The sequence below is a fragment of the Scleropages formosus genome, chromosome 11 (assembly GCF_900964775.1).
Source record: "Scleropages formosus chromosome 11, fSclFor1.1, whole genome shotgun sequence".
NCBI classification, from domain to species: Eukaryota; Metazoa; Chordata; class Actinopteri; order Osteoglossiformes; family Osteoglossidae; genus Scleropages; species Scleropages formosus.
This window is the reverse complement of record NC_041816.1, coordinates 3,731,508-3,749,974: the sequence shown is the minus strand read 5'-3', so window position 1 is coordinate 3,749,974 and position 18,467 is coordinate 3,731,508. Positions and strand designations below refer to the sequence as shown.

The 18,467-nt window shown below is 42.6% G+C and overlaps 1 protein-coding gene across 1 annotated transcript in view; it reads left to right on the top strand.

Moving 5' to 3' along the window:
* The first annotated feature begins 391 nt into the window (after positions 1-391).
* Positions 392-18,467, top strand: part of LOC108934618 (ethanolamine kinase 1-like) — a 44,803-nt gene continuing 26,727 nt past the window's right edge. Inside the window, exons 1-3 of the mRNA XM_018752565.2 lie at positions 392-584; positions 8,311-8,570; positions 10,871-11,011. Coding sequence (XP_018608081.1) covers positions 444-584; positions 8,311-8,570; positions 10,871-11,011 — 542 coding nt within the window. The 5' untranslated portion in view covers positions 392-443. The remainder of the gene's footprint in view (positions 585-8,310; positions 8,571-10,870; positions 11,012-18,467) is intronic.

The following is an 18,467-nucleotide window of genomic DNA, read 5'->3' as shown; positions in this document are numbered from 1 at the left end:
TACCCTGATTCCTGTGGTTTAGTGGTCTAACAGTGTTCAGTCAAAAGCTGGAGATATAATTTGTCGATGTAACCGTACATGTTATACTGCCGTTCAATAATTCCGGTATATGCTATGATTAAAATTTTTAGATGTATAATTTTGACAGATCATGCATAAGCAGGTTGACGATGGATGGCTGAGTGTTATTTTCTTCACCCTTGCGTTTGACAATAGTGGAAAGATGTCACTTAAGCATCTTTCCAACATGCATGTGTCTGAGAATTCCAGGAATTATGCTACTCTGCAGATTTCCCCCCTTTCTTTTTGCTTAGTTAATGTATAATCCCCTAGGGTGACACAGCACAGGCAAAGAAGATGCCCAGCAGAGCATTGCACTTTGGTAACCCGACGGGCGAGCTCAGGTCCTGGACAGTCGGGTAGCAGGGGTGACGGTGACAGAAATGGAGACCAGCATGAACAGTCCAAGGAAGCCGCTCCTGCACCTGGATGTAGCGGTGAATGAAAATGACCCCAGCAGTGGCATCCTGGTGCTGCTGGGGAAGCTGAGGCCTCAGTGGAAGCCAGAGGACATCAAATTCAAGGCAAGTGTGACCAGGCTCAACAGTACAAGGCTATAGACACACTGAATACAAAGTGTGATCTATGAGATATCTCAACAGGCAGCAAAGAGGCTGAGCAGTCAATGCCCTGTACTTAGGCCTTAGTTTAGGCACCTAACTATAAGGAAGTCTTTTAATGACCTTGCTCCATTAAAAAAAAGGGATAGTTTGAGGCAGGAGGTGGCATAGTGGTTTAAGCTACTGCCTATGGACTTGAAGGCAATGTGTTTGGATTGTACCTTCTGCTGTAGTACCCTTAAGTAAAGAACATTGAGCTGAATTGACATGGTGAAAATGACCCAGCTGTAAATGGCTAAATCATTGTAAGCCACTTTGGAGAAGAATGTCTGCTAAATAGATAAATGTAAAGCAATTGCTTTCCTTCTTTAATTGTTCAACTGTTCCCCTTGGCTCACTGGAACATACAGGTGTGTCCTCACTGCGCTCAACTGAATGCCAGAGTGCAGCAGATGAGCTTGTCAAAGTGCAGACAGTGACTTGGTGTTTAAACACCCCCACATCTCTACATACTGTTTAACTTGTGCGTGTTTTCAGTTTAAACTTACTGCTCTTCCCTCTAATTGGGTTTAAAGTCAAGAGTCCATCCAGCTGCAGGTGGGCAATGGAACCAGTACACAACATGTTGATATTAACACATGGTGTTTTTTTTCAAGGGGGGTGTGGTAGTGCAGCAGGTTTGGCTGGGTCCTGCTCCCTGGCAGGTCTGAGGTTCGAGTCCTGCCTGGGGTGCCCCGTGGCGGACTGGTGCCCTGCCCTGCCCTGGGTGTGTCCCAACCCTGCACCCTGCGCTGCCGGGCTAGCCTCTGGCTTGACGCAACCCCGCTCAGGACAAGCTGCTTCAGACAGTGTGTCTGTCCTTCTTCAAAATCCCCTCTTTCCAGTGGCTCACCATTTGGCATGTATTCAGCTGATCCAGTTTTATACCTTCAGCGTAGATATGGTTCTTCAGATTTCATTATTAATCTGCATAATTGGCAAAAATGTTAAATATAACATTAGTCAGTCTATAATAAGTCAACAAATCAAAGGGTGCACTAGCCTCAAACTGTGTCAGAAGTGGATGTTTTGATGGTCTTTCTTTACATTCAATCATGTAGCTCACATCTGTCTCCACGGCAACATATACCTGTAAGTACTAGGTTTATGTACTTACCTGCTTACAGTTACTTATCATTTGACACAGCTGGGTAATTTTGACTGTATTGATTCAGGGTAAGTGCCTTGATTGAGTTCTACAGCAGGAGTGAGATCCAAAGAGAGATCTTCCGATATCAAGGTGACAACCCTAACCATTACGCCACCTGCTGTCCCCTTGAATTGTTTCAAAGTAACTGCCATAAATACACGTGTACCTGGTGGACCAGAAAGTAGCCTTCTCCGGTGAAGTGTTCTTGGCAGATAGATACTCTCAAACACAGCTGTGTTATCAGCTGAAATCTTGGAAAATTGCCATGGTAACCATGTCTGCATTTTTTTAAAGGGAAGAAAAGGACCATCCTTAATGACCAATCCGAATACCATTAACACACCCCAAAGTAAATCATTGCCAACATGCCAGACTTCTGACACTTCCCTCCGGCTGCGGTGTTTGTCATTTCGCGAATGTGCCACTGCTGCTGATAAGCACAAAGTTTTATCATCGTCAGACTGTGAGCATAAAAAGTTTTGCTGCGATCCGTTAGTCCATCTGAAAGCAAACAGCACCGTGGTTTTCATGGTGAGTTTGACATCGATGGGTTACAGTTTGTTGACTCAGATGGAGATACTGGACTTGATGTGTCCTTATTGTGGCCTGGTATCAGCCACAGCCATCCTTTTTTTCGGGGCGACCTGAAAGGAATTGTGTATCACAGTGCTCTGGACAAAGTAAACACAAATCCATGTTCAAGAGTATCTCACACTCTTTGCCTTCCTTTTTAATCTGTGCTCTGAAACGTTTGCCGCACTATAGCTTTGACAGAGAGTGTTAATTCTAAGGCCGGCAGCGCCGGGAGAGAGCGGCGTCCCCTGGCAAATTTGCAGCTCTAAAGAGGCGACAGCTTTATTCATGTAGGCAAACAGTGTGCGCAATCTCCCAGAGAAATGGGCTTTGTGTTGGCCAGGTCCCGGCAGAGCGGTCGGGGAATCTTTCAATCGGAGAGCGGGGCTCCAAACGGAAAGAGTGCGGAACAAGCCGAGCCAATTCCCAGAGCGCCTGCGCCGGCCCGCCACTTCACACGCTGTTTACTTTGGCACCTCCGCAAGAGTGCGGGCAATGAACGCGCTACAGCAACGCAGAGGGCAAAAATAGCGTCTAAAAATTATGCATATAAAGCCACAATGGAGTTTGTATACGAACACATGCATACAGTATATGCACACACACTCAGCGTGTATACATCTCTCACACAGGTGAAACTTTGTCTAGTCAAAATGATGTACAGTACAGCGTACACATAAAAAGGAATCACTTCTCTTCAGTATTAAAATAACACAAGTGTATATACATGAACAAATAATGTTATCCTGGCTGAAAGCATCTGACACTGATTGAAGTTTAATGTCAATTTAAAATAGTGTGCGGGACCCGTAGATTGGCAATCACAGAGTGTATATTCTTGCATGTAGTCATGCAGCGATAATGTTTCAGTAAGGAATTACAGCATGTACACATTTATGGTTTTCTAAGTGTATATCATATCAGCTGGGCTCTCTGTAGCGGCACTAAATTACTTGTGTGAGACACATCTTTGTATGGCTATGAAACATTATAGCATTCGGGACTTTGCGTTACCTGCACTTATCTCCCCTAGATCACTTCTCGGATACTTCTTCCCATACAGTTGAAGAGCTTAAGGGCGCTAGAGTGGCCTGAGACAAAAGGCATGAGGGAGCAGTAGTGGTAAGAGCTGCTGACCTTAGACCTAAAGGTTGTAGGTTCAAATCCCATTTCTAAGTGAGTGATGTTACTTACCCTAGAATTACTACCATTAAGTTTTCCACCTGTACAAATGGGTAAAAAACCATAGAGAGGTTAACATTGTAAGATGCTTTGGAGAAAGGCATCAGCTAAATTAATAGATGGAGCAACTCTAACCACGCTTCATGAACCTGCTGGTTTTGTAATGAATGCAAAAACAAACAGATAAAAGCAGTGAAGCTGTTTGTTGTGTGATCGGTGTTTCGGGAGAGAATCGAAAGGTAACGGACTAGACTGGTGCACTCACCCTTGACACAAGACGGACAGATTACTCCTGAGGAACAACGGGCAACGCTAAGTGTGCATCGTTTATTCCACACCCTGCCCGTTAACAACAAAAAGAAGGAAGTGTACCGGAAACACCTGACTGGACGAGCCGGCACTCAAACATCGTCCAGCTGGAAGCCGCAACTGTCCTCATCAGCAGCTTTGAGTCAAAGATGCCTCTTTATTTTTACTCTTTGTTTGAGTGCCTCCAGATTGCCCTTTCGCTGTATGTACAGTGCCGCTGGGTAGGTGTGCCAACTGTTTTTGAATTCAAAATTACAGCCCTTTCTTTCAGAGACATTATGGGAAATTGCATGTAATTTAAAAGAACAAGTTAGCAGAGCAGGATGTTGGAGGGGCCCGATGTGATCTCCTTTTATGAAACCACTGTGTAATATACCTCAATAACAATTTCTTAACGAGAGCGTGAAATGTTTTATTAGAAGGAACCAAGTAATCGCAAAATAACCGGCGTGTCAGATACACAGGTGATCAGGTGTGTCTTTGCATGAGGAGCTTCATCTTTGACATTGCTTGGTGGTGGTTGGAAAATACTGCCAAGCTGTCAGGCTGTTCATTCTGCTTGGAGGGGATCCATGAAAGCCCTTGCAAATGAAGACCCATCAAAGGGTTTCATAAAAACACGCTGAAAAAAAACGATCTCGAAGGGGCAGCACCGAGCGTAGCGTCAACATAAGCATCGGTTCAGCATGGATTCCCTGTATGCCCTGTATGTGTGTTCGAGCTAATTGTGGCTGTGACTCTATCCCATAACCCTAATACAAAGGTTGAAGTGACATACCACGAATGGGAAAAGAATGCAACTGCAGCCTTTTCAAGCCATACACCACAAAAAAGTAGCAAGAAACAATCCCTCGCACCCGAAGAAGTGTTCAAAGTCTGCTTTTCTTTGAGACTGTCACCCCGCCCCAGGAAGGAACGGAATAATCCATACATTTAGAGATTTTAATCCAGATCTGCTTTTTCAGTTATCTGAGAGACCTCTGAGGAGTTATTTTCAGAATATACAGTATGAATGTGAATCCTAGTGCACAACACTTCTTAACTTTATTTGATGTGAACTCCCTTAAACCACATATAAAACCAGTGCTTTGAGATGTGAGACCTTCCAGTGGCAGCAGGGTGATTTAATCAGCCATTTAACCACCCACATTCCCCTTCTGTCTCGTTCTGCCAGTGTGAAGGTTAGGGTTGAAGGACCAACTCTTTAGTAGGACTGCTGTTTAATCTCCTTTTCATCTACTGTAAAATTGAAGTGAAAGTCAGTCCAAGGCACCGATTACACAAGAATATTTATTGTATTAAGACAGTTGTGTTTATTCATGTACGGTATCAGTCGAAAGTGTGAGTCCACTTACTGGAACATAGTTTTTCTTCATAAGGTGTGTAGTTGAAGAGGAAATGAGACACCATGTCTTCCGAGCTCTTGTACAGCAGGAAATTTAGTAAAGGAAATTTTTTTCATGCCAATTCAGGACTTTTTCACAAATTTAAATCTCTGGGACACAACTTGAAGTGTTTACACATTCAAGTATCCAATAACAAATATATAAAAAACCAGCCCCATTTTCCCGTTAGAGCTTAACTCAAATTAAAGGTAATTGCTTCTACAGGAATTTAGAGTCTTGCAAATATATTACTTTTATCATTATTCTTTCAATATCTGTTAGCTCAAGAAGTAAGAAAAAAAAAGCTGGTGAAAAGCAGTTTTTCCTCTACAAAGTTACATAAGAGACAGCTTTGGAAACATTCCCTTTTCGATGAGAACCTAGAGTACTTTAGTAATTACTTCCACAAGTAATAAAGTAGTTCCTACTCAGAGAAACTCCATCAAAGGGGCCGTGCATATGTACTTTCAAGTGAATAGACTCTCCATATGTCATGCGAGTGCTGAGTTTATGTGCGCTGGCTTGTAGCTGAGTGGAGTTGCTGGATCTCCAAGTGTTGCTGAGCATCTCTAAAGTGCTCGTGAAGGGTTGGTGTCACTGAAACGTTGTGTCTCCATTCTGGCTTTTCCATCCCTGGTTTCACAGGCAGCGAGCACCACAAGTTGCCCTGAGAGCCTCATGAAACCCTACTTGACCTCGAATGACATTCATCCCAATGGATCTTTCCAGAGAAAACAAGCACATGGGGTGGTGCTGCGAGCTCTTTACGTATTTGCTTCCCACTGTGCAAACACAGAAGCAGAAAACAGAAATGGTCCAAGGACATTTGGTTGAGTGTGCCATAGAAGGACTTACCCTTCCGCCATACACAGCCCTAGTGGGGTTCCTGTAGTTACTCAATCAGCACTGTCCTGCCGCTCTGACAGGTGCTCGTAATACTTCTTCCAGACCCCTCATGAGGCTGAACCACTCTTACCCCTCCCCCACTTTGAACCCAGGGTCGCTTGCGTATGCAATGTTCCCGACAGCTCAGACCTGCTCCAGCGGCGACCCCCGCTTGCCCCCAAATGCCCTTGGGCCCATCTAATCCCTGCTCCTGACATCTCTTCATCTCTGTTTTGCTGTCCTTTAACGTCTCCTTGATACAAAGTAGAGAGGAAGCAGTGAGGGTCACAAAAGCAGTGTTTCCTATTTATAATGCAGTCTGATGTATACGGTACAATCCCGGTATCTCCACCAGGCTTTCTTTCTCCCCTTCTTCATATGTACAATCAATGCACTACACACTACATGTTGCTAGAAAGGGCCCAAATATGTGTAAACTTTTGTTTTACACCAAGCATCTTTGAAAAGAACTTCAAATAGAAAAGACTTCAAACGCAGGCGGCTAGAAGTGTTTGATCTTCGCCTGAATGCGAAATAGTTATGCCATACTAAAATTAATAAAAAAAAAAAACTGGACTCAGCCTTGGAAATGGTGCGAAGAACATGCTTGTTCTCTTTGACTACACAGGGCATGCTTTATTCCTTCAGATTCGGACTTCAGAAGCAAGGCACAATCACTAGAATCGTTAAATAAAACCAGGTCGCCTACCTGGATAAACAGACGAGTGAAACCCTCCTCCAAACAACTGAAATTCATTAATTCATTCATTTATACATTCCTCATGCTTTAAACTACTCATTTTCGGTGACTTTTTAAGACTTTCTCAGTCTCCACATGTTGACCTATGTTAGTATATAATGCTGTTAATGACTAGTTTATTGTGGAAAAACTATCTTCTGGGTTGACGAACTTTTTTTGCAATATTTAAGTAAAAATAAGCTTGAGAATAGTACTTTGGTCATTTCAATGCATGTTATGAGTTCAGGTGTGATATTCCTGGTGACAGCAACTCCTACATTTACATTTAGCTGAAGCTTTTCTCCAAAGCCACTTACAGTTATTTACCCATTTACATTTACATTGACATTTATTCATTTAGCAGACGCTTTTGTCCAAAGCGACGTACATCTCAGCAAAAGTACAATTTATGCACGTGGGTAATTTTAGAGTAAATACTTTGCTCAAGGGTAATACAGCTAGAGGTGGAAATTGAACTTGTGACCTTTGGAGCCACTACCCTACTAGCTGTCCCTAATGCCTACCTCCTGGATGTTAAAGGGCAGTAACCTTTTATTTTAAAGCAATGTGATCAGGATGGGATTGACATACTTGTCAGGATGTACTATGCCTCAAGCATTGCATTGAACAAGTGGTGAATAACTATGGTTGAATGAAAAAAAGGATTAATAAGCTCGTGAGAAACATAAGTCATCCCCAACTGGATGTACTTGAATAGTATGGCATGATAGGGCTGCTCGATAATATGTGGCTGGGGGAGTTTCACTCTACAAAGAAAGGACTTGGAAAGAATCCAGTATACACAGAGACAAGGTTCACCAAAGGACTGAATCATGGTGACGAATGTTGACAGACATCACGCCCATCTCCATGTTATCTCTCATCCTTGTGTACTTGACCCAAACAGTGACCTGCTAGCAGTGCATCCTACATGGTTACAGGGGCCAACAGCACACAAAGAGAATGCGATTCACTATTACTATGCAACTATTAGGTGCACTTTGTGATAAATGTTCTAGCCCCTGGCAGGACATTAACTACTGATTTTTGGATTCAATAGTTTTCATTCCTGGATCCTTACGTTTGGAAAGGTATCAGGGAGAAGGGAATCACAAAAGCTCCTTTTCTGTCTCTTGCTGTCAAGCAGACTCTTAAAGAGGGGAGTCATGGCAACTAGGTGCTTGTCAATGGTAACTAGGTGTATACCTTAGCCTTATATGGTTACAGCATGGGAAACAAGTATTGGTGTGTATGAACATGATGTGCTCTGTGTCATGCTGTCTACTGTTTGTCTAGAAATTCTGTCTTCCCATGTGCTACACACATGTGCTTCAGTCAAGCGCTGCAACATAAACATGAGCAAACATGTAAATGTACATGCAATGTGCCAGCATGCCAGCGCACCAACATACCCTGCTCTGTGTGCAGCTCTTTACCGAGGGCCTCACCAACCAGCTGCTGGGCTGCTACGTGGACCCGCCGCCTGGGGAAGTAGTCCTCGTGCGGATCTACGGGAAGAAAACGGAGCTGTACGTGAACCGGGAGCGCGAGATGGAGACTTTCCAGGTGCTCTATGCGCACAACTGCGGCCCCCAGCTCTACTGTAGCTTCCAGAACGGCATCTGCTATGAGTTCATCAGGGGGGATGTGATGGATGAGCAGCTGCTCAGACAGCCCTGCATATACAGGTAGACGTCTCATTACACTGCATGGGATAATCTCATAATCTCATGGAAAACCAGAAATTTACAGGGGAAATTTTTGCAGGCTCTGAGCACTGGATAAGAAGGATCCCTCTTCAAACCTTACAGCTACGGTACATTACACATTATTGTCATTCATTCTTTTAGCTGCAAAATACAGCATTATGTTTGTATACTAAGCTACTTGCAATTATTGATTCATTTCTGAAACTGGATAATCCAGGGTAAGTTCCTTGATCATGGGTACTACAGCAGGAGGCAGGATTCTAATGCACTTCCTTCCATTTGTAAAGTGACAGCTGTAATCACTGTCACATCACCTGCTGTGAAAACAAGATAAATGCACCTTACATAAGTCCCACTCTTGCCTTCTTCTCCAAACACTCGCGCACACACAGATCTGTAAAATGTTCCCTCTGAAGGGCTGTAGGCTTGGAGAGCGTTAACTACTAAAACAATGCCCTCAGGCAGAGATCTCACGCAAAGTGTTTGAGGTGCCTTGGTGTTCCTTTGCATAGGAGCACCGAAGAAACGTAGCCCAAGGCGAAGGGCGGAAGAGTCAAACCTCCTCTGCTTTGTACCAGCGCAGCGGTCTGTACAGAAATCCGATTTCTCTGCAACTGGGAGGATGTGGTGAATGCCCTGATGACTTGACGCCCCAGGAAATGATCTGTCAAGGCCTCGGTATCCACTCGACAAGCGCCTTGATCCCACTCCTGCTCTTTTACCCTTCATTTTGCTCCCAGTAGAGCAAATGAAAACGAACAGTGTTCAAGAGCAATTTGGCCGTACAATATTAATATGAGGTGCTCTCTTTATAAAGGAACAGGCAGTTCTCTTTGCACAACCTGACCTGGATTCATATGGATATATTTACTTACCGTAGAGAAAGCTTAATCCTTGACCCCTCTGAAGAAGTTCTTCTCTTTGACCTCCTGGTCATTGATTCCAGCACTTCGACTGACAAATTGCAAATGAAATAAAGCAGATGACATATGCATGGTATCCCGTTGATTTATCATTTGCAGTTTATAATAAGCTTGAACCCATGTCTGGAAAAGGATTCCGTATTGTTTGATTCATCTGGGAAGCAAGGGAGAGTATGAGGCACTATGGAGAAGAGGGACATGTAAGGACCGGTGATAGACAAGGTGGAGTTCACATGAACTGGGCCAGGTTTCTACTGCTCATGGACCTCCTGCTACATTCAAAAATGAAATAATAATGATAATATTGCTAATGCTGACACTTTTTCCACAAAAGTGACTTTTAGCTTTGCTCAAATTCAATGAAGCAGCTCAAGTTCGCTATTAAGCTATCAGATAACAAATTGATGCCTCTTTTTTCCCTTCTCTGTTATTTTACAATTACTTTCTCATGTTATTGCCTTTATCTTATTGGTTTTGTTATTTGTTGATATCGTATTGTTTTTGTTATATTAGAATTTTTTTATTATACACACACACACACATTTATCCCAAAAGGGGTCTTGGTGAACCAGAGCCTAACCCGGCAACACAGGGCGCTGGAGGGGGAGGGGACACACCCAGGACGGGACGCCAGTCCGCCCCAAGGCACAGCCTTACTTACTTACTTACTTTCTGAACCGCTTGTCCCATACGGGGTCGAGGGGAACCTGAGCCTACCCGGCAACACAGGGCGTAAGGCCGGAGGGGGAGGGGACACACCCAGGACAGGATGCCAGTCTGTCGCAAGGCACCCCAAGCGGGACTCGAACCCCAGACCCACTGGAGAGCAGGACCCGGTCCAACCCACTGCGCCACCGCACCCCCCCAGCACAGCCTTTTATTATTAATTTTTGTTACTTTATTGTTTTAATTTATATCTTTCCCTTTACTACTTTGAGAAGCCGCTCATGTGTATACATTATTATTATTACTATTCTCTCATGGTTTGGCATAGCATCCAAGATGTTCATCCCTCAGCCCAGTGACAGGCTCCAGACCAGCTCAACCCTGATCAGGCCTAGCGGTTACTGAAAATGGATGGATAAACTTTTTAAAAATTATTATTATTATTATTATTATTATTATTATTATTATTATTATTATTAGTTCCTTGATTAAGGGAATCAGGGAAGGTCCTCCTCTTAAGACTTCCAGTTTGAACGTGCTATGCTTTGGGCTATGTCATGCCCCTATGGGTGGAGCCATAGAGAAATCTCTATGAGTTTCAGCTGACTGATTTAAATGGGCATAATTGGAGCAACACAGCTTTTCCAAAAATAACCAACATGTGACAAAAAAGCCTCTATGTTTACCCAGGCTGGTGGCACGGGAGATGGCCAGGATACACGCGATCAGGCCTGAGAAAGAGCCATCTGCACGGCCTGTCCTGTGGAAGAAGGTCTCCGAGCTCCTCTGCCTGGTGCAGGCAGTGCAGAGCGAGGTGCCGGCCTGCAGACAGTAAGTGCAAAGAACCTGCAGCCAGAATCGTGGCGACAGCGCAGGAATGGCGGTGACACGTGCGCCGACTTTCATCGAGGGTCGGCGGTCCCTGTCATTTAACCTGCCGAAAAAGCCTTCCACCAGTCCCACCCCCGCCCAGCGGACCCACATGCAGGCAGCCTTTTTGTGAGGGGCTTCGAACGCCCGACGCTCACAGCTCCTCTCGGCACGAGGGTGGCGCTCCGTATTTCATTATGGCAGCCTTCCAAACATTTACATCTCTCCAGAGCTGATTTAATTAGCAGACACTGAACTTGCGGGCCAAACGTGGTTGGCAGCGGCCGTGGCAGATCCGTCCGGGGCCTCGCACAGACCGGGCCCTGTTTAACAAGTGAATCGAGTCCTTGCGGGCCTGCTGGGCTGGGTTGGGTGGTGGGGGGCATCTCTGATCACATCTGCCGTAAAGCCCCTTGCCGACGAGACGCAGGAAATCAAGGCCCACTCGAAATTTGCTCACGAATGATTAAGATGAACTGCTTCTCAGCCACGGTTACCCCCAACCAATCAATTAAAACAATCAATTAAAGTCCGCCGGCTGAGCCTTCGGTAAACGAAGGCTGAATAACACGAATGCTCCTGATGCAGGCGGAACAAAGCTTCGCCCGTAAAGGTCCTCAGATAAAACAACACTTTCAGACGTTCACAAAAGGTACTGTCATTTTTTTCTTAACAGAAAAATATAATTAGATTTTCTTTCCACGGAGCAGTCCTGCCAGACATGTAAGTTAAATATTAAATCTGTACCAGTGCCAGCGCCACGGCCATTATTAGAATTTGCCTGTTTTATTAAAACTTGCTCTCAGTGCTAATGGACTCTCCAGTGTAAACATTAGCCAAAGAACCTCTTTATTCCATCGTATTTCTGACCATCGCTGACCTTTGCGGGGGTCTTATTAAATTACTCTTAAAATCATTTCTGCTTTTTAAGGGATAAATTGTCCCAGTGATTCCATTCAAGTGTTAGTCCAATTCATGTTGTTTTCTCTGCTAATGAGATTTGCTAGCGCTTGCGCTGATAGCTGGCCTGGAAGCTAGTTCTGTTAAATATCTCACAGTTCTGTCTTTGAAGTGACCACACAACTGGGAATTTTTCAACATAATATTAATTAAAAACTTTAAAATCTGTCAATGTTATAAAATGGAAAATGCAATGATTATAGAACACAACTGTCTCAAGCTAAAGCACCAGTTTATTGCTAAAATATTTTCAGGCCTAGCGGCCGGCAGGTAGCTTAGCAGTTTGCTCTGCTGCCTCTCGAGCTGGAGGTTATAGGCTTGAATCCTTCCACCTGTTTTACTTCCCTTGATCAAGGTATGTATCCTGAATCGCTACAGTAAGTATTACCCAGCTGTGTAAATGGGCGACTGACGATAGGTAACCTAACACTGTAAATTGCTTTTGGTGAAAAGCATCTGCTAAAGGGATAAATGTGTGCAGGTCTTTCTAGTAAACCATCAAAGAATATCCTTTTCCATCTAATTCAGTTCTTTTTACAGGAAAGTTCTGGGATTTTACAATGAAGCCTTTACTTGTGGACGGTTAATATGGTGTATGGCTGTGCTGCCGGCATTTGGTTTGAGTTAGCTTGTTGCTGCATTGAAACGCCCGTGCGTTTTATGGGGGGGTTGCTATAAAAACAGTGGGGTAATAAAAGAAAGGTCTCCTCTCCTCGCTGTCAAACAGTTAAAGGGTTCAGCCCGGGGACTCCCTACCCGTCGAGGAGGGAGAGACACTAAAGATGCTGGATGGAGCGGCAGCTCCTCGTTTGAACGTCTAACGCCTAAGTGGCCCTCTAGGAGACGGGCCTTTTACGGTTTGAGTCCGTGTATAAAGACAGCTTCTGCGTTTTTGATCACGTGCAGCGGGAAAGGGAAACAAAGGTGTGTGTGTGTGTGTGTGTGTGTGTGTGTGTGTGTGCTTTTCACTCATGTATCACCCTAATGCCTCGTGTTCCTCCAGCTCTCACCCTCAACCACGTGCGAACAGTTTGCACTGGCTTATTTGCAAAGCGCATCATCGTTACATGTAAATAATAGAAATTTGGCAGAAGCATAATAACAAACTGGTGCAAAAGAAGATGAATACTCTCCAACAGTCCGAAAGAAATTAACCATAAAAATAACACTTCAAATAAAGCTGTAGCCGTTTTCACTTTTCGATAAAAAATACATGGTTTTAAATGGCAAAAGTCGTTCGTTGTATTGTCATCATGTGTAAGGGTATTTGTGTGTATTATAGTGGAACTTTAGGGTGAATTAACCAAATACTGGCTGTGATTGTGACAGGGTGTCACAGGGCCCGGGGGGAAAAAGCTCAGCTGCTTTGAATCTCGGCGAAAAGCTCACGTCTCACATACTTCAGGTGCCGCTCGGAAACGGTTGTCGTTGAATGGGACACAGACGAAACGTGGAAACTGTTCGGTGCTTGCTTTCGCTCATTAGCTAACAAATTGAGGAAGAAGCCTTTGCCTGTTTGTCTTTCTTTGTGTCTGGGGGGAAACAGCTTCAAATTAGCTAACAGGAGGCCAACTTATTAAAGGGAAACAAGACCCTTGGAGGGTTTTGGGCCTCCAGGGCAAGACAACAGTTTCATTTAAAAATTTAAAACAGCTCAAGCAACATCTTACCTTTGAAAGGTTATTTTTCGAACAGCTGGCCAGAAATACACTTGCCCTCAGATTAACCCTATTTTTTCACTGAATTTGCTATAGAGTATTATCTATTACTATACTATTTCTCTTTTAATATTGTACCGCATTGACATTTTAATTTAAACAGAATGTTATTATTTAAGTTTACATTTACATTTATTCAGACGCTTTTCTCCAAAGTGATTTGCATCTCAGAGAAAAAACACAATGAGTGCATTACATCAACAGAAGAGAGATCCGGATGCAGACGCGAAACACAGTTAATTTGTTATATTCCACCATATGAGCCAGTATACATCACACAATTAAGTGCCTAAAGATGCTGATGAAATTGCTGATAAAACTATTGATATTACAGAAATGTTTTTTTTTGTTTAAACAAAAAACAGGGATCTCAGAACATCCCCAGAACAAAACTAAAATTACAAAATATTAAGCAGCTTTAAAAGAGAAAAGAAACTGAATCGTATGATGTATGGTGTCTTTTGAACAGTGAAACCTTCACATTGCTGTAAAAATAGCTAAATTCTTTAGAGGAAATACAAGTGAATCCATAAGGCCAAGCAAGTAAGGTCTGCCGAACGGTTCCATCTGGTATGATATGATTCTCCCTGGTTAAGATACACAGAGAGGCTTTACATGAACTGAATGAACATCATTCCCTGCACTCTTTTTATTTTTCATGAAAGTTTTTATCGGGAAAAAAAGTTGAATACAGTGTGCCTTGGATTAAAGCCTTCATGTACAAACTCAAATAGTTTATATCAACAAAGTAGATGCCATGCTATAGAAGTAAATTCAAGGCAAAAGTAAATTCAATAAAATACAGGCCTTGATTTTTTTTTTTTTGTGCCTGTACCGCGATCAAGGCCACGGCATTTGTATGGTCACAGTGTCAGCCATGCTGACACTTAGGCTGCATTCCTCCACGTTTTATACATTCATTCACTCGTCGAAGGAGCAATGTAATCGGCAGTCTTTCTGTGGGTGAGAACGTGGAGCTTCCCAGTGTGCGGCTCCGCTGAGCCTTGGGCCCTTCAGAGTAACAAAACTGCAAAGTATTCATTGCCAAGTGTCCATTTCATTTTTAATCCTTCATATGGTAAAAATATGTAACTTTACGTTAAATAATTTTTTTTTATAAATAATAACAGGCTATCGGTAACTTAAAAATACAACTTGTGGAATTCATGAGTGATCCAGATGGAATGAAGTGCATAATTATAAGAACAGAATGCGGTAAATACGCGGTAAAACCTTTGCTCACGTTCTCAGGTCTTAAACCAAGTAAGAAAAAGTATGGTTCGGTATTATTTCTGATTTCTATTTGCCCGATTCTTTATCAGGCAACAGCAGTCATTTATTAGCTCTATATATTGTTGGAGTATAATTATCACTTGATTTTTCAGTATTTAATCTTCACGTTCGAATAAACTTCTAAGTCTCGGTAAATTTGAAACAACAAATTCCAAAAAATGAGCACTGAAATTTAAAAAATATTGTTTAAGTGATTTAAACAAAAATTGTTAAACATTTTACTACATAACACACTTTTACTGTGTACCGGTGCTTAATGACAGTATGATGGAAACACTTCATTCATCTCTCATATCAGTGTCTGCCTGTAAAAAGGAAAGAATATTTCCGATGAAACACAGTGTTAAATGGCTGAACAATAATCAAAAACTGTAAAATACAGGTTTAAGTAATTAAAATGTATTTAAATCCTACATGGCATGAACAAATACATTTAAACTGATGCAACTATATTTGAAAATCCAACATATTCAAGCAGTAGGTATAATTTGGACAAGTGGTGCAAATCTATAGAGGGAGGTGCCTTACTGGATGGATAAAATGAATAAAAGAAACAAATGCAATAATGCAGTGATATGTTAAATGTTAAATTTTCATTTGCAGGAGGTGTAACGCAGCGTTGCTCATCAGATCTTGACAAATATAATAACTGTCCTGAGAACTTTCTGATGAATGGTGAACTTTGACTGCAGAAACAAGACAAAAGTCTTTAATTAAATTAAGCAGAACGTGCTATATTTTTGTGCTTTACACATGTGACCCATTGTGAAAAAAACAGTTAAAAACACTGAAATGTGTCATGTGTGAAAAACATTTCCTTCCTCTAATTGTGGGAATTACGAGGTATAAAACGTGTTTACCCCACAGTCTGGTGTTGGGCTCTCGGTAAATAAAACGCTTGTAAAGCGCATTACATTTTACAGCATAATGCGATTTGATTTGGAGGCAGCGCAGGGAGCAGCGCGGAAGAGGGAGCCTGTAGTGACGGAGCGCTCGCAGTAGGTGGCGCTACATTGCGACACTTTCTCCACTGTCAAGTACAGGACTGCTCGGTGTTCCGAGAAAAAACAATGTACGGTGGTCATTTCTCCGGACTGATTCAAATGACAGTAACGCGCAATGCATTTTAAAATGTAAAAAAAAAGTAAAAAATAAGTTGATTTTAAAATATTAAAAATATATGCAATATCTGCCTTAAGAAACTAAAAACAACTATGTTTCGGTTCAGTGTATAAGATATGTTATATGCGTTCAAGATACGAATTATTACTAATTATTGCATAAAAACTTAATATGTATTGATGCCAAGTGGGTAACCCACACTGTTTTAATGAAACACAAAGAATAACAATCACGTACAATGTGAAAGAATCTTTTTACATTATTCATTCAGCACAATCATTTTAAATTTGTAGGCATTTCCATTTATTTAACGGTATTTCTTTTTGCAGCATGTAAAGGTATCATGAAAATAACTGTAGTCTCTTGTTAGATACCAAGTGCCACACACACACACAGACACACACACACACACACACACACACACACAAAGGTCTGAAGTGAAGAAGAGGTACAACAGAATTAGAGGGCTGCGAATGAGAGGTGGAACCCGGGGCCCACTGTGAGCTGGAAGCTAACCCCCAGAGTGAATGAGTTACATTCTGAGCACAGAAAAACAAATGATATTTACTGTTAATTCTCCTTCTCAGTAATAGATAGATAGATAGATAGACAGATAGATAGATAGATAGATAGATAGACAGATAGATAGATAGATAGATAGATAGATAGATAGATAGAGAGTCCAGTTCAAGTAAATGCTTTAAATACTGAAGGTTTTCAACACTTAATTTATTACAAATCTTAATTTCACTCTTTCATTCTCTTCTTTACTACTGGGCCAGTAGCGAGAGCAGGAGTTCGAGCTGTTGCTGTGCACTCAGAGGGTGTTGGTTTGAATCCCACTCTCTCTAGTACTCTTGGCCAAGGTACAAAAAGAACTGATATAGCAAAAATGCCCCAGTTGGGTGAAGAACTGGGTGAGGAATTTGAAGCAGATTGGTATACGTGCCGAATGTTGTAAGTTGTTTTGGAGAATTAATTTGTAATATTTTAAACACATTTCCATTTATTCATTTAGCTGAAACTTTTCTCCAAAGTGACTTACAATGTTAAGTTACTGCTAATTATTTACACGTTCGACCAGCTGCATCTTTTTGTAACGAAATACATAAGAATAGTTTATTTAAGTTTGTTTAGTCTACTTACATTTTACTATTTCGCTCCGTTTCATATTTCAGCTTAAGGAGCCCCAGGGACAGGAGGGGACAGTGGCTGGGTCCAGGGTTGGTGTGAGAGCGACTTGCTGCCCTGGGTGTGTGGGCTGTATGACGGCGGCGCTCAGACGGCTCGAGGTGGGGTTCGCAGGCTCCGCAGACTCCACGATAGAAAACCCAGATTAGCACGGCCAGAAGTGGGCCCACAATGCCTCCTGGCACTTTGTTTGGCGCTTTCTAAAGGTGGCCGCCCATCGATAAGGGCCCGGGGCCGAGCGGGTGGTCAACCCCTCGCTGCTGGAAAGCCTATGTGGAAGAACTGCTCTTTCGGTGAGGGAGGGTGTGGGAACGGCGGGCGCGAGTGTGCGCTGGTGCTCTGAGATAGCATTCACAGGCCACTGTGGCGGACAGATCACATTCAGGGCCCCGGAGCCGGGACCCCCATGGGGGAGCAGCACGTGGGGACGGACAATGTACGCTATATTTGGGTGAACAACAAAGGAACATGGAGAGACTTGATTGTAAGGGTTTGGCAAGAAGGCTGGGAACCTGTGTGTGTGTGTGTGTGTGTGTGTGTGTGTGTGTGTGTGCAAAACACTGCAGGATATTTAAGATAGTTCATTTTTGTATTTATGTCCCACACATTTTCACACACATATTGGCCTGTTGATTTCCTCACATTCTGTCCATATCTATGGTATACGTTCATGGTACGGTTATACATTTTACCACAGTTATGCTAATGGAATATACTGGGTGTGTCACGGGACTGCAAATGGGATTTTTGGCAAAAGTGCTTCTGACGTCGCTTGTGAGCGTCATTATTTGACACGTCTCGCATTTTCACCTACTATTGAGCTGCGCAGCTACAAATAACACAGCAGGACAGGCGGTTTACATGAGAACAAAAATTGCCTAAAATAAATTAGCCGCAGCACTGTACAAGAAAGATTCTTTTTAAACTGTGAAATTATTCAAAAACTCTCCTCAGAACAAATCATACATAATTATTATTAATAATGGATTGTTTATTTTCCCTTGTCCAGTTTAGGCAAATGAAATCAACCACATTTTACAAGTGAAGGCTTTTTTTAAAATGCATTTTTCAGATACAGGAAGCCCAAAGGAACAAGTATTTAATGAAATCAGACCAGGAACTAAGGCAAAATC